Genomic DNA, 15950 nt, shown 5'->3' with positions numbered 1-15950 from the left:
TTATATTTCAGTAGCACGGACGTTTTCAGTTCTGTATGATGAAGTATGATGACCTCTTATATAACAAATTATCAAGTTAAAATTGAGTATTTGATTCACCGCTCCTTTAAAAGAAACATAACCATGAATTGCATTACTGTACTGCGCTGATAGCAACCTTCATAGTCACTTCCTGCAATGAAATCCGATCACCAGTGGTCACAAGAGACGCATTTGAAAAGCGTGTTACTACCAGGTGTGAACAGCAATCTGTGTCGGGTGTCCACTTGTGATCGGATCACCCGGGACAGATGTTAATACCAGGTGTACACGGGGCCGATATACTCTGTTACCACACGTATTTAACTCTGTGTGTGTGTGTTTGTGTCACAGGTCTGACAGCAGCGGCCATGGCAGAAGCTATGAAACTTCAGAAAATGAAGCTGTTGGCCATGAACAACATTCACGGAGCTGGAAGTCAGAACGGTACAGAGTCCGAGACAGAAGAGCTGAACTCCAGCGCGGGTGAGATTCACAACCTGATGTACACTCACATAACACTGCATAACTATTTAATGATAGCTAATAATAGTAAATGATAGCTAGCTACAGTAATAATACTACATAGAAAGACAGACAGAAACTGCTTGTGTTTATCTGTCTCTTTCTTTATATGTCCCTCCGACTGTGTTTCTGTCTGTCTGTCTGTCTGTCTAAAATCGCTGTGTGTGTCTGCCTGTGTACAGTATCTGTCTGTCCTCATTGTATATTTCAAACATTTTCAATTCAGTGCAAATACAGTATCTTTATGATTTTTGCCATAATTGTGCCATAAGATATTTTAATATTATTCAAGTGAACCTATTCAAAAACTACTGAAAGGGAACAAAATGTGTTTGTGTTTTTCCTAATATTTCTATTTTTTTGAATGGTGGGTTTAGACAGGTTGAAAAACTGAATAAATCTTGCTTGTTTATTATATATCGGGGCTCTGCAAAGTATGCAGAGGAAACAGATGGAAAAATAAAAATCTGTATGTTATTTTTTTACTACTGAGTATATTGCCAAAAAGGACAAATATATTATGGACTTTCAAACCATCATATTCACAAACATACTTTTTTCCAATTAAAGGTACAATTTGCAAGATATTTGCAGTAAAATATCCAAAAACCACTAGTACAGTGTTACTACTAACAATATCTACAATGTTTTCAATTACTTGTAAACTATGAGAAAATTGCTGCCCTAAACAGTGACACGGGGCAGTGCAGTCGCCTGTAAATGACTTTAATATCTACGTTACCCTTTGTTACCGCCTTTACTGACGTGAAAACCACATGACAACAGTGTCGTGGACAAAAGCGGAAATAATAGCGTCTGTCGGGCCACTCGCTTTTTTATGGTAAGTTTGTTCATCTGAACACTTAATTCTGTGCTGTGTTAACAAACCATCGTATTGGACTAATACTGTAACATCTATGACTAACAATTGCGTTTTGAACATTACATGAAACCTTACATAATGAAAAAAAAACGATGTCATCAAACACAACATTTATAAAACTTGATTACTTTACCTCACGTGCAACATGATTTCTTGTTCCCGTCTGATTGATGGCCATCAGCGTTTAAGTTAAAAACAACAAATCCCATCAGTCCACGCTGCTTCAGAGCATCATTAATCTACGTCATTGTTATTGATTTGATCTGGCGCCCTCTAGCGGCGCGGATGATACAAATTGCATCTTTAACTGATGAGTTATGCATCAAATTGTTTTTTTTACTCTTGGAATAGACAATAATGATGACGTGATTCAAAGACAATTTATTGTTACTTAGATTTTAAATAATTATGATTTGTAAATCCTTTTCCTTTTAGAGGCCATTCTTATAAAGTCTCGCTTAAATTTATTTTTAATTTAGACGTGCGCCAAGCACACTTAAATATAGACGTGTCTGAAACAAAAGACCACATCAAGGGTGCAAAGGGGGCGCTGATGAGCACACTTTGGAGCGTAAAAATGACAGATGGGACACCCTATGGACTCGTAAACTAAGCGAGCCCGCGCAATTTAAGGCCACCAGACCAAAAGTTCACATGAAGTGCGCCATTTGGGACAGGGCCAATAATGTGAGTGCTGGCAGCCTATAGGGACAGCAACCTTTAACCCGGTGGCATGACAACACCGGCCCTCGTGGCCAAAAAACACACCGGCCTACTGGGAATTGTCCCGGTCCTCCCGATTAGCCAATCCGGGCCTGCTATGTGTCTGTCTGTCTGAGTGTCTGCCTGCTGTTTTTTTTTTAATATGACTCTGTCTGTGTATCTGTCTGTGTGTCTGCTTGTCAATTTGTCTGTCTGTCTGTGTATCTGTCCGTTTGTCTATTTATCTGTCCATCTGTCTGTGTTTCTGTCTGTCTATGTTTACTTCTCCGTCTGTGTATCTGCCTGTCTGTCTGTTTGTTTACCTTTCTGTCTGTCTATCTAAAATCGGTCTGCCTGTGTATTTGTTTATTTGTATGTCTATCTATTCGTCTAAAATATGTCTGCCAGAGTGTCTGCTTGTCTAAAATATTTCTGTCTGTCTGTGTATCTGTCTGTTTGTGTATTTGTGTGTCTGTCTATCTATTTCTCAGTCCATCTGTCTGTCTATCTAAATCTCTCTGCCTATGTTTACCTCTCTGTCTGTGTATCCGTCTGTCTGTCTATTTTCCTCTCTGTCTGTCTATACATAATAATAGTACATAATCAATAATAAATGTTTTCTGTCTGTCTGTATATCTGTCGCTCTTATTCTTTCAACTAATTATTTGACTGTTTTATACATTTGTTTCAACAATTTTATCTAATGGATTTTTTTTAGACCTGTGTATAGATTAACTGTGGACTTACAAACACTAGGTATAAAATTATACTTGCTTTAGTTTCAAATGACATCAGAACCCATACAACAAAGCTAAATACTCTTCTGATGTACGGGGCAGACGGCGATTTACTTTGACCAATTTTATGATTCACTAGCTTTGAATTACTAACCAGCCTGGGTAATAGATATTCAGAATATGAAAATAAAGAGCACTGTTAGGAAACGTTCAACAGTCTTATCACCTCAGCGCGCGCACACACACACACACACACACACGCACACATACGCACACACACACAGGCACGTGACCGGAGGTAATGGGTTCTCGCCCATGTAGCCCTCTCCGTTCTTCTGAGCTTTATTGAAGCTAATGACGTCTTTAATGTTCCCCACCTGACTGTGCATTTAGATTGTGATGTTACCATCACAGCGCACACACACAGAGTAAAATGTCATTCTTTATTATCACTGTGAACAACTGCGAACACAGACACAAATGCCATCCGCCGTTATTGCCAAGACCAATAATGCTTACACACACACAAGCACACACGCGCAGGAATATAAAACTCACAGCACGTGTGTCTGAATATGAAGAGGGTGCCAATAATACCAGACATTCACTTGTCATGCAACAGTTTTGAAAACCTGATTAAATTATTTGAAACATTAAAAAGTGTAGCAAACATAAATTACATAGATAGATAGATTTTGTATAATAGTGCAGTTCATAGAAACTTCAGCATAGAAATCCAATCAGCATTTAAAGCTCCAGCTGTCAGTTTCATAAGACACTGAGCCGTGATCGGCTTCCTCATAGTTCATGACAAAAACAAGCCGTTCTTACATCAAACCTGTGAATTCGCTCCGTCCGTTTGCAGAAAGAAACACAGGTTGTGTGGTGACAGATAGATGATGGAGAGATAAAGCAGCGGCATGGGTGGAGAGTTTGTCTCTCACTCAATCACACATCACCTGATGTAGACCGGCTGCCGATACAGCTGATGTTGATGATGGGACAAAAAGACAGAGATAGAGCTGCATCAATGGAAACTGAGAATCACCAAGAGTCAAATTTCACTCCTGTTTGCGGATGTCGGCGTGCTGAGTGAACAACAGCATCGTGCCGTGAAACACAGTAAGCACTGGCACAAAAATGTGGGTCGTGAATGCTAAAACAACATTCGCTTGCATGGTTAATTATTAACTTCATCTAAAAGTATTCAAATACATTTAAATGAAATATAAACCTAAATATTAGTTTAAAAAGTAAATGAAAATTAGAAATGTTTTCTTAACAATAAACTATTAAATTATTAACTACAACAAAATTACTTAGAAAGCAATATTAGTTGCAAATAAACTAATCAAAAATATAAAATAACAAATTGTTCATAGCAAAATGACTAAAAATAAAACTAAATTCAGCATTAAAAAATATAAGCTAATTTTAAATATTAATAAAAATAACATGACTAAAATAACTGTGACATTTAACACTTTGGGGTCCAAATGCGGCCTTTGACGTTTTTTTTCCTCATCAAAGCAGAATCAACTTAAAATACTCTATCATAAATAATCATACACTTTTGTGTTATACATCATTTAAAACTCTAAAGGGTCTTCTTTAAATTGTGTACAATAACATCCTGTCAGAACATCTGCCAGTGTCCCAAAATGGTCGGACCCCAGAGAGTTAAAGGATTAGTCAATTTTCTTAAAAAAAAAATAGATAATTTACTCACCACTTTGCCATCCAAAATGTGGATGTATTTCTTTATTCAGTTGAGAAGAAATTATCTTTTTTGAGGAAAACATTGCAGGATTTTTTCATTTTAATGGACTTTAATAGAGCCCAACACTTAACACTTAACTCAACACTTAACAGTTTTTTTCAACGGAGTTTCAAAGGACTATAAATGATCCCAAGAAAAATTAAAAACATGCACTTTTAAACCACAACTTCTCGTCTATCTCCGGTCCTGAAAGCACCAGCGCGACCTCACGTAAATTCGGAGTGACTTAGAGAGGTCATGTGTTACATATATGAAACGCACATTTGTGGACCATTTTAAACAATAAACTGACACAAAGACATGAATTAATATCATTCCACATTTAACAAACGTCGGAACGGTCCTCTTTCTCCACACTTTTAAACACTGGGGCGTAGTTTCGCGTTCGTCCTCTGTGACCTCTTGACGTCATGACGTATTACGTGAGGTCGCGCTGGCGCATCACAGGACTGGAGGAAGAAGAGAAGTTGTGGTTTAAAAGTGCATATTGTCAAAAATGGCAATCGTTTCGCTAAATAAGACCATTATGCCTCTTTTGGGATCGTTTAGAGTCCTTTGAAACTCCGTTGAAAAAGTGTTGAGTTAAGTATTAAGTGTTGGGCTCTATTAACGTCCATTAAAATTAGAAAAATCCTGCAATGTTTTCCTCAAAAACATAATTTCTTCTCGACTGAACAAAGAAAGACAGCAACATTTTGGGTGACATGGTGGTGAGTAAATTATCTGGATTTTTTTTAAGAAAATGGACTATTCCTTTAAGGGCTACACAAACATTGATGCAAAATGTGGTTGTGACTTTGCTTTACATCGGCATTTAATTTAAAGGTCCAGTGTGTAGATTTTTAGTGGCATCTATTGGTGAGATTGTGAATTGCAACCAACGGCTCAGTCCACAGCTCATCCCTCCCTTTCGAAATGCATAGTGAAGCTACGGTAGCCATCACCGGACAAACACGTTATCGACGTGCGCGCTGTTTGAGCAGTTTGTCCGTTCAGGGCTACTGTACAAACATGGCGGCGACTTCCGTGTAAGGGGACCCGTGATGTATGTAGATAAAACGTCTCATTCTAAAGTAATAAAATCAAAACGGTTCATTATCTAAGGTCGTTATTCACCCCACTGATACTAGTTATGTATATTATATTGCATTTCTGTCAAAAGATCCTTCTAAAAGTTACACAATGCACCTTTAATCTGTAGTAGTTTGTACAAACCGAAGAACTACAGTAGATGTTAGTGACAGATGTGTAGGATTTTTATGCACATTCTGCTCTCATTTTGTGGAGCCATATGTAGGTTTATTCTTCTAAAAAGTGTAAGCACCTTCACAACAATCCAACATTAGCTCTACCAATTCGATAAGTTAGTGGTGGGACTGTCTGTTTGTCCTACCAATAAAATAATTTTTTTTTGCACATATACGGTAGACTAAATTATGAACAATGACCACTGTAAAATCTGAATTTTCCTTGTGCAGAATCTGTGTGCGCCTGCTTAAGATTTATTACAAAGTCTTTTTTAATTGCATACTTGGAGCCAAAGCTGTGGGGACTTTTTTTAAGGAACTTGAGAGACGTTTGGGTATTGGACAAGACTTTGAGACTCGAAAGCAAGTCGAACCACCTAGGTTGCATTTGATTGGTTGCTTGTAAAGGGGTTATGAGGTAGTGAGTGACTTGGAGTCTGATCAAGCTTTCTTGCATCCCTGAAGTTATACAAACACCCTCTGAAGCAGCCCAGCAGCTTTAACCTCCGTCTTTACCTCGCTCCTCGCCAGGACACGGCTTGCTCAGGGACAACTACAAAGTCCCGATAGCTGTTTTCTTCTCTTTCTTACTTTATTCCTGTCCCCCAAACTCCCCTTTTTGTTTCTTTACATTCCCACAAGATGTGTTTTTGGTCCCCTCCCCTCTCTCTCTTGGTGGCAAGCTCTTTCCTTCCCATGTTTTTTTTTTTTTTTGAAGGAGAACTTCAAAGGGAAAAGACTAATCTGTGCTTTTCCTCCACCGTCTGGATCGTGCCGCAAAAAAGCCAGAGCTATCTGCACCAGGCAGTCAGCAGAGATAGACTTGATTTCAATCTTCCTCACCAAAAACGACACAAACCTGCAATGTTCACGTGCCGGAGAGATTGGACTGGTCTCAAACACACCTTGCGCGTCTAATCAAACTATTTGGCATGAAGTTTATCAAGTGTACTGGAGTTCTTTCATTGATTTGTGAGCACGCGAGGCAGTAAACCATGTTTCCACTAACACGCTCGCGGCAGCCGTATACTGGACACGGTGCAGTGAGTAAATAAGGCTTCCTGTGAAATTGTGTCTTTAAATATAAATACGGTTCCGCGAACCCCCGTGAAAGAGAAAGAAACGGGAGACAAAGTGAGTGAGAGAGAAAGAAAAGATTAGAAAAAAGCGGAAAGAGTAACATGTGTTTCTTGTCGGAGCGGCGGCGGAAGAATAGGCGAACGAAAAAGGCGACTCATTGGTCTAATGGAGAGCTGCCAGTGTGAATCACTGTCACAAATGACATCAGAGAAGAACTGATATATTTTTTTGTGGAGTAACTGACAAGTTAAAAGAGAAATCCCATGCATTATTTAAACAGACTCGGGAATCTGTCAGCCGTGTGATTTGCCGCGTTAGCAAAAACCAGGTGTGGAGAGAGAGAGAAGGAGAGAGAGAGGGAGAGAGAGAGAAAGAGGGAGAGAGAGATTGCGGAGCTCAGATTTGTGTATGTTGCAAATCCCTAACTACCAAAGCGGTCAGCACTTTTATTTCTTCTTTTCTTTGTCTCTCACATTTCCTTTCATATTGCCATCACACTTTCAAGAGCTTTTCTCTCATCAGAGAGCAACTGTCAGTCTTATTAAATCATAGTGGACTGTTCTTGTGTTGCTACACACAGTCTCTCTCTCTCTCTCTCTCTCTCTCTCTCTCTCTCTCTCTCTCTCAATTTACTTCAAGCAAATGACTGATGTAGACAACTGTCTATCATTGGGTCTGTTGTGTCCAAAAATGTTTTTTACTGCTTTATGTAGTCATTATTTTATGTCCTGAACTCCTGATAAGCATATATTCAAGTTTAACCAGAGGCGGACACTACTTGAGTATTTTAAGTAAATTTTAGTGTTTGTCTTGGGAAAAAATTTACTTTACTAAAAAAATGTTCATTACATTTTAAAGCATAGGAGCATGTGTATTCCTTTTATATTGCATATTAAAATTGATTTAATATCTAATTACATAAAAATTGTGTACTTTTACTTTTCTTGAGTAAAAGTAAAAAAGTACTTTTTACTTAAGTAAAAGTAAAAAAAAACTAGATGTTTAATGTACTTAAATATTAAATATAAACCAAAAACTTGAAATTATGAAATGTAGTGGAGTAAAAATTATGATAATATGTTTTGGAATGTATTTTTTCCAAAGAAAAACACTGATAAAATACAAATACACTGAAAAAAATGATTCATTGAATTTTATAAATTTTTTAAGGTAAGTGGTTGCAATCAGTTTATTTAAGCTAAACAAATGTTTTATATTTTATTTTGCTTAACTTATCTTTTTGTTTTAATGTAGCTTAAATAAATTGATTGCAACCACTTACCTTAAAAAATTGATTATATTCAATAAATCATTTTTCACTTGAAAATTTACAAAGTAAAAATACTTCAGTAGTGTCCGCCTCTGATTTACAGTGAATGTACGGTCCCCCCAAAAAAACTTGCATTCATTTCAAAGAAAGGACAAGCACATTTAGGAATGCATTTTACAAAAGAAAACTTGGTTTTATTAAACTTTTTTGTACAATAATAAAGACTTTTGTTTGAACATCGTAGAAACTTTAGTGAAATAAACTCATACATGTTTACTCATACCACCTGGTGGCTTTTGTATATTTTGTTATTTGTGACCCTGGACCACAAAACATGTCATAAGTCACACAGGTATATTTGCAGCAATAACAAAAAAAAAAAACATTGCATGGGTCAAATGTATCAATTTTCATGCCAAGAATCATTAAGATAATAAGTAAAGATCATGTTCCATGAAGATATTTTGTAAAGTTCCTACAGTAAATATATCAAAAACGTATTTGTCATTAGTAATATGTAGGGGTGGGCGATAAACCGGGAGACTTAGAAATTTGTCAAACGGTAGAGATTTTGGACTATCGTCTCTATCGAGGTTACAGGCCCACGTCACGCTCCTGTGCGTGTGGTCAGGAAAACGTAACGTTTGTACACGTATTTAAGCACCGCAGTTTTAAAACAAGTTCGCCTACATGATAAAACATATTTTCCCCCCTAGTAATATGTGCTGCTTAAGACTTCTTTTGGACATTTTAAAGGTGATTTTGTTAAAAGTTTACATTTTTGCACCCTCAGATTCTAGATTTTCAAATAGTTGTATCTCTGGCTAATCCTAACAAACCATACTTCAATGGAAAGCTTATTTATTCATACTCAGTATAAATCTCTTTTTTTATTTACGCTAATGTATTTATATCTGTTTTCAGTGGTAAAAATATTGTTTGGGGCAGTGTAAAGTAAATAGTATTCATTTTTAATAAGAATCAATAAGAATTATATTATGGCACTACAGTACATTTTGGATAATTATGGCGGGTCATTTTCATGGAAAACTGTAATATCAAGATGCAAATTTGATTTTGCGGTGAAATACGACCCAGACATTTCCTGGGATTCACCCTAAAACTGACCGCCTGTCCCCCTACCCATAATCCCACTGTAACCGGAGACACTTCGGCCTCCTCTAAACTCTCATAAACGCCATCATTTGATCTCAGCTAGCCCTTTGTTTTATGTAAAATATTGACCGTGTCGGGAGAAAGAGGGATTTGTGTTGATCTTGTGGCCGAGGTGGAAGGGTGTCAGTTTTCTGTCTCACTCCAGCAGAGACTTCAGCTCACCTTTTGAACTTGGGTCCCGGGTCAGTGTTTTGTTAGGATGAGAGACTAGGCAATAGGATCAGGTCTGAGTGTATATGATCTCTTTTGAAAACAGAATGCGGGATTGTTGTCCATGATGTTTGCTGTGGTGATGTATTTAAAAAAAAAAAATGTATGGATAGATTGATAAATTAAAGTACATGGTTTTCTTATTTTCTATTATAAAATCCTGTTTAATTTTTACATACTCCAAAGGTTATTTTCTTATCTTTGTCCATGCATAAAACACAATTTCATCCATCAAATCAAAAGTTTTAGCAATATTTTACCTCCATTATACTAAATCAATAATCACCTATCAACTTGTGCAGAACATCTATAACATCTTGTATCCGGTGTGACATTCAGAAGTCAAAGATTCACATTCGCCCCATGTGGCCAGAATTTAAAAATCATGAGCATCAACGAGTCAATACTATTTAACATTCAGATCCTTATAAAACAAACAGTTCCCATAATTCCCTGCGCATAGCATTAGTCTCCGACTTAAATGTTTATATATCAATTATTTTTCGAGTTGCTTTTAAAAAGTTTGACCGCTCTGGTATTCAAAAGGTCGGAGATCACCTACTTTTATCATATTAGTCTCTTTTAGCCTTTCCTGCTCACATATCAGAAATCTCGCCCGGTCTTTTTCCCCTGACTGAAATACTCGCCCGGATCCAACCATCAGAAATTAATGCCCCATAAATCATCACCCCATCGGGGCAGAAGCTGCTTGCTGACAATTTCCGGAGAGGAGTGCTCTTAAACACAGAACATGCACGTATTCCTGCTTACACTTGTCATAAACAAGACAATGCGCATGCACACAGGACTTCTCTCTCTCTTTCTTTATCTCTTACACATGTATGTTTTACAATTGCAATGGCGCACGCATGAAGGACAGCTGAACACTATAGGTTTACACACGAACCTGTGGAGCAAAGCTGCATCGATTACCCGCCCTGTCTGTCAGGATGCAGTCTGTCAGATAAACAGATGGCTCATGCAGCAGAGGACCATATGAAGGACCCGCATTATCCTCACTCACCGTCCCATGCCTCATCTTCCTCGCAACGATGCAAGTGAAACCCGGCTCGCCGTTACCTCGATACCCAGATGACCGTGCAGTCATCCCGAATTAATGCATTATAGAGAAGAGATATGTCATATACATTTTGTATATGCTTGTGCTTTTATTGAGGTGACTTGAGTTTGTCCTTTAAAACATACCATTCTAAAGGAATAGTTCACCCAAAAATAGAGATTTAAAGATTGTTTAGTGTCCCTCACGTATATCTTAAAAAAATATACTTTTATAGTAAGTTTTGAATGCCTTTATGAAAACCAACAACATAATTTTTGGGTGAACTGTTCCTTTAAGCATGTTTTTCAATTACCTAGTTTGCTCAAAAAGCAGATATCCAACATATAGGATTTTGCTGTCTACCTGAAGTTCTCCAACCGAGTAATTCTCACACCGCGAAGTGTGTGAACAGGTTGAGAGTGACTGAGGAGTATGTAACAAAGTCCTTGTGAGTATGTGTCCAAAGCTCCTGTATTTAGTCTCAAACCCCCGGTTGAGCTAATGGGAATCCATCCCGCGTAATGACCCACAGTTCCTGTCGGTAATGAGATGTGGGAATTGCCCGTCCGTTCGACCAGATGATGCTGTATTAACGGACTGGGCCAAGCAGGACGGACGAGGGGCTGCCCGGAGCCCCAGCGCCCCGCCTCATTTTTCATCCGGCAGACACCGGAGCCGGCGAGGGTTCGAGGGGGGATCGATTTTAAATGAGCCTCAAAATGACGTCTAATGAAAGTCCATAAAGACGTGGGGCTCTCCCTGCACTCCAAACCAGGCGAACAAGCCGCGGCCTGTCGAGAATAAACACTTGACGAACTCTCGCTTCCAGGTGAGGCCGGCGGCTCGGCACCATCTACGAAATTGTCGAACAAATGTATGCATTTACCGGTCTAGCCGGACACGATCGCATTGTTGTTATTTTTCCCCCTAAGCCACGTTTCCCCAAAAGCGTGGTATACGAGAGTCGCCTGGGCCCCCATCTTCGGCATCGCTCATTGATATGTAAACGCAGGATATCAAAGAGACATCTTTTCAGGCTTTCTCTGAAGCGCGCACTACTTATGATCAAAGGCTAGTCGCCGTAAACCGTTCAAAGAGAACAGTTCTCTGATGGCTATTAATGTGTGTCTGTGATAAGAGTAAGTGAAAGAGTGTGCCATCTTATGCAGCACAAAAGACCCAGGAGAAACACAATGACTCGGTTACCGAGGCTGATGAGATGTTGAATATTCAGATGGAGGTGGAGGTATAAATATGACATTCATAACTGACAGGCTCCGGACAGAATTGCAACTTATTTACCAAAGCGAAGAGGACCAGAAACTCACCTAGATATTTAGGTTGCAGTCTTACCTAGTTTATTTGTGACCCTGTCTGTGAAATTCAAGCTATAAGCATCAAGGTTCAATTTTTTTACATTCATTTCTATCTTTGACATAACCTTACAGTCAATATTAAAGTTAGACTTCCATTCAATTTTGCCTTTTGCCAAAATGTATGTTTACTCATGAACTGAGCATGTCCACCTACACTATATATGTGCATTAAACCTTTTCTTCATTTTTACACATTAATTAGGATCAATACATTCACACTTAAATTTAGTACATATACACAAAGACCACCAAGGGCAGCACTATGGCTCAGTGGGTAGCAATGTTGCTTCACAGCAAGAAAGTCTCTGGTTCGAGCCCCGGCTAGATCAGGTGGCCTTTCTGTGTGCATGTTCTCCCTGTGTCAGCATGGGTTTACTCCGGGTACTCCGGTTTCCTCCCACAGGCTAAAAACATGCAAGTTAGGTGAATTGGAGATACAATTGGAGATTGTGCATGGATTAACTTGTGCATGGATTAACTTGTGCATGGATTAACTGGTTTTCACTATGAATATGGACATAGATGCTGGAATGGTGTTAAAAATAATCAAACTTGAAACTTAAAATGTGTTTGAGAAACGCAAAATCATTAAGTTCACCAAAGATTCACAGACCTACAAAACTGAAACAGAATTGATAAAACACTAAACTAAGCTTAAGTAATGTAAGCAGTCTCTTACTAAACAAGAACAAACCTTGTGATGAACCAGACTTGGCCGGGAGGGCCAGTTCTTCTACTGCAGTCCTACTTCATGCAACACAAGTCCTAGTCCAGCCTCTTGCCCTGTAAAGACTGGACCATTGCAATGTGCTTATGGCCGGACGTCCAGCATGCACAACCACACCCCTACAGATGATCCAGAATGCGGCAGCAAGAGTGGTCTTCAATGAGCCAATCAAATGCATCAAATTCAAAGCTCTGCTCCTGGCCTTTAAAACCACCACTGGGTCAGCGCCCCCTTACCTTCACTCGCTTATACAGACCCTTTTGATCCCTGCACCGTGCCACCGAGCGACGGCTTGTGGTGCCATCCCAAAAAATGAAGAAAATCACTATGTACCTTCTCTGGATCTGTTCCACATCTGTGGAATGATCGGCTGGTTGCCACAAGATCTGCCGATTCTGTAGCCATCTTTAAAGGGGATATATCATGAAAATCTGACTTTTTCCATGTTTAAGTAATTGGGTCCCCAGTGGTTCCATCAATGAAGAAAATATGAAAAAAACCAACCCAGTAACTTAGTTTTGGTAAACCATTCTCTGCAAGTGAATGCATTAGGGGTGACCCCGAATAGTCGAAGATTCGATGCATCGATAGGAGAAGCCTGATTCGACTACCAATCTCACAGTCGAATCGTCGCAGATGTGTTATGAAATGAGGATCCTTTAATTTTGGCCGTATATGGGTGCACTGTGCACAAATCTGATTTCACATATAACAGCTTTCTCTCAATATATTAATATATAGCATATTATTATAATTCTGCAAATAATATGTGAAGTATCAGCTTTCAATAAATATTTTTAAAATGCGTTAATAAATCCAGCAACCCCTGTGACCGCACGTCCATAAGAGGTTTCTATGTTAATAAACAATTACCTCTTTGTTTCTATTTAAAAGAAAAAGCTGGCAATTCTGGTTATACTTTCGTTCTTTTAATAATTTCTTTATTTTATTTTATTTATAAATCACTCTGGGTTATCTGATGTATCTATTTGGCTTGTGTTTTGTTTTCGTGCACTTGAGGCATTTTGCACATTTGTTCTGCACTTTGTTACTTCTGACCTTATTTTATAAAAAAAATGTATTTATTATAAACGTAAATTCTGATCTAATTTAAGTCTGTACATTTTGGATTGCTTTTCGTTGTATAGATTTTGCACTATTGCGTGCTGGCCATGATTGCGCATGCAATTTAGCCGAACGTGCTGCTCTTCGTCTCATATTTAGAAGTTCATCAAACTAAACATTAAAAAACGGATGTTTTCGACGGGTATACGTTTTTAAAATGTATTAAGAACAGACTGGTTATTTTGTCAAAAGTCGTTTCTTTAAATTTCGGTGATGAAACGGAAAATATCTGCACCGAACCTATATTTCTGCCTGACACGACTGTCTTTTTTTGTGATTTAATAATATGATCGGTGTTCACTTTCAAATGATAGAAAAGAGATTCCTGAAATAAATAATATCATCAGTTGTTTCTGTATCTAAAGTGAATGGAGATGATCAAAGTGAAAGCAAGCAGGTATTTCTCTGCTAAATAATAACGCGTAGTGTCTATAAAATCATTAATTTCAGTGTTTTTATGAATTGTATATAAAGCTTAGTTTTTATAATTTGCATTAACAATCACAAATTATTTGTCATTTCTCATTTGTCGTTTTTTTTTTGTTATGACTGCTTTGACGCGCTTAATCTCCAAATTAAATAAAAACACTGAATTAGCCGAGGTTTCCAAGGCAGGATCACCTTTGTTATATTTTTAGGTTTAGTTATCAATTTTTTTTGTGTGATGTTCTGTAGATCGTGGCTTTAAAATGTTATGAGGAATAATTAAACAAATGTTGCCTTATACTTAAAAATATATAAATGCATCGTCAGTTTTGTCTTCGTTCATCACTTGAAAGACAGTTTTGGTCACTTTATCAGTAAGTTGTTTATGTGTGCTGCTTGTGAAAGAAAATAAAAGTTATCAATTTGTACCTGGTCTGACCCCCTCCAAACCCATGCACACAAATATAGATGATTCGACTATCGGTCGACTATGAAAAGATTCGACAATTCTGATTCGAATATGTAAATCCTTAGTCGAGGACAGCCCTAGAATGCATGTGAAAAAAATAGGTCATTGAAATATGACTCCCCTTGTGATGTCAGAAGGGGATAATACCGTCCCTTAATCTGCAATATCCAACCACAACACTGCCATTTCCAAAAGAGATCAGCTCATTTGCATTTTAAAGGACACACCCATAAACGACGCATTTTTGTTCACACCTACAAAGTGTCAATTTTGACATGCTATAATAAATTATCTAAATCATATTTTGAGCTAAAACTTCACATATGTACTCTGGGGACATCTTAAAAAAGGTCTTGTGAAATGCCCCTTTTAAGAATCGGCTAAAACCCATCTCTTCTGCCAACTCCTCACTTACTAATACAGAGCTTGATATCTTTTTCTAATTTTCTATCTTTATCCTTAAAAAAAAATACAATTTGAACCCTTAGCTATGTATACTTTGTTAGACTTGATAGTTCGAGTGTACTTATGTGTTGTTGTTGTTGTGTTGTTCTAATTGTTACTATTGTTAAACTCATTTGTAAGTCGCTTTGGACAAAAGCATCTGTTAAAAAGATGACTTAATGTACTGTATGGCACACTACAGCTGCACCCTGTAACTTTTGGTTAGACTGAATTATTTTTAGCTTTTTTATAAATTTGAACAACTAAATGACCCAAACAATAAGTTTTGACTTATTTCAGAGTAACAGAAATGTTATACATTAGTCTTGAATAGACAGGTGTGCCCAAGGCATGTGCACGATCATTTAGCACAATCCAGATTCAACAACGTTAGATTGAGTGCAAACAAATGAAAACAAACACATTTCTGTGAGTATGCAGCATCTGTTGTACATTTTTCCAAAAAGAAAAACTTTGTGTTATACAGAAAAAGTACACAGCGTGTTATTCAATGAGTGTCCTGGGATTTGTGGCCGGATCCGCTACACTGTTTACCGTACAACGTTCAGATTGCATGCGTATAGAAATATGTCGTGGTCTTCACTCCTGTCAAAGCTGTTAATCTCTTCCAACTCCATCCTGCTTCTCACAGCAATTAACACTTCATTAAAAGAGCTCTTTAATCATTTTCACTT

At 37.9% G+C, this 15950-nt stretch overlaps 1 protein-coding gene across 3 annotated transcripts in view; it reads left to right on the top strand.

Annotated features, from left to right (window-relative positions):
- Window positions 1–15950, top strand: part of dacha (dachshund a) — a 177614-nt gene that overhangs the window by 110743 nt on the left and 50921 nt on the right. For all 3 annotated transcript variants that reach the window (XM_065287297.1, XM_065287295.1, XM_065287294.1), the window contains one exon: window positions 373–504. In XM_065287297.1, the coding sequence (XP_065143369.1) occupies window positions 373–504 (132 nt within the window). The remainder of the gene's footprint in view (window positions 1–372; window positions 505–15950) is intronic.

The sequence above is a fragment of the Paramisgurnus dabryanus genome, chromosome 18 (assembly GCF_030506205.2).
Source record: "Paramisgurnus dabryanus chromosome 18, PD_genome_1.1, whole genome shotgun sequence".
NCBI lineage: Eukaryota > Metazoa > Chordata > Actinopteri > Cypriniformes > Cobitidae > Paramisgurnus > Paramisgurnus dabryanus.
Note: the sequence above shows the minus strand (reverse complement) of the source record. Positions and strands in the feature narration are given on the sequence as shown.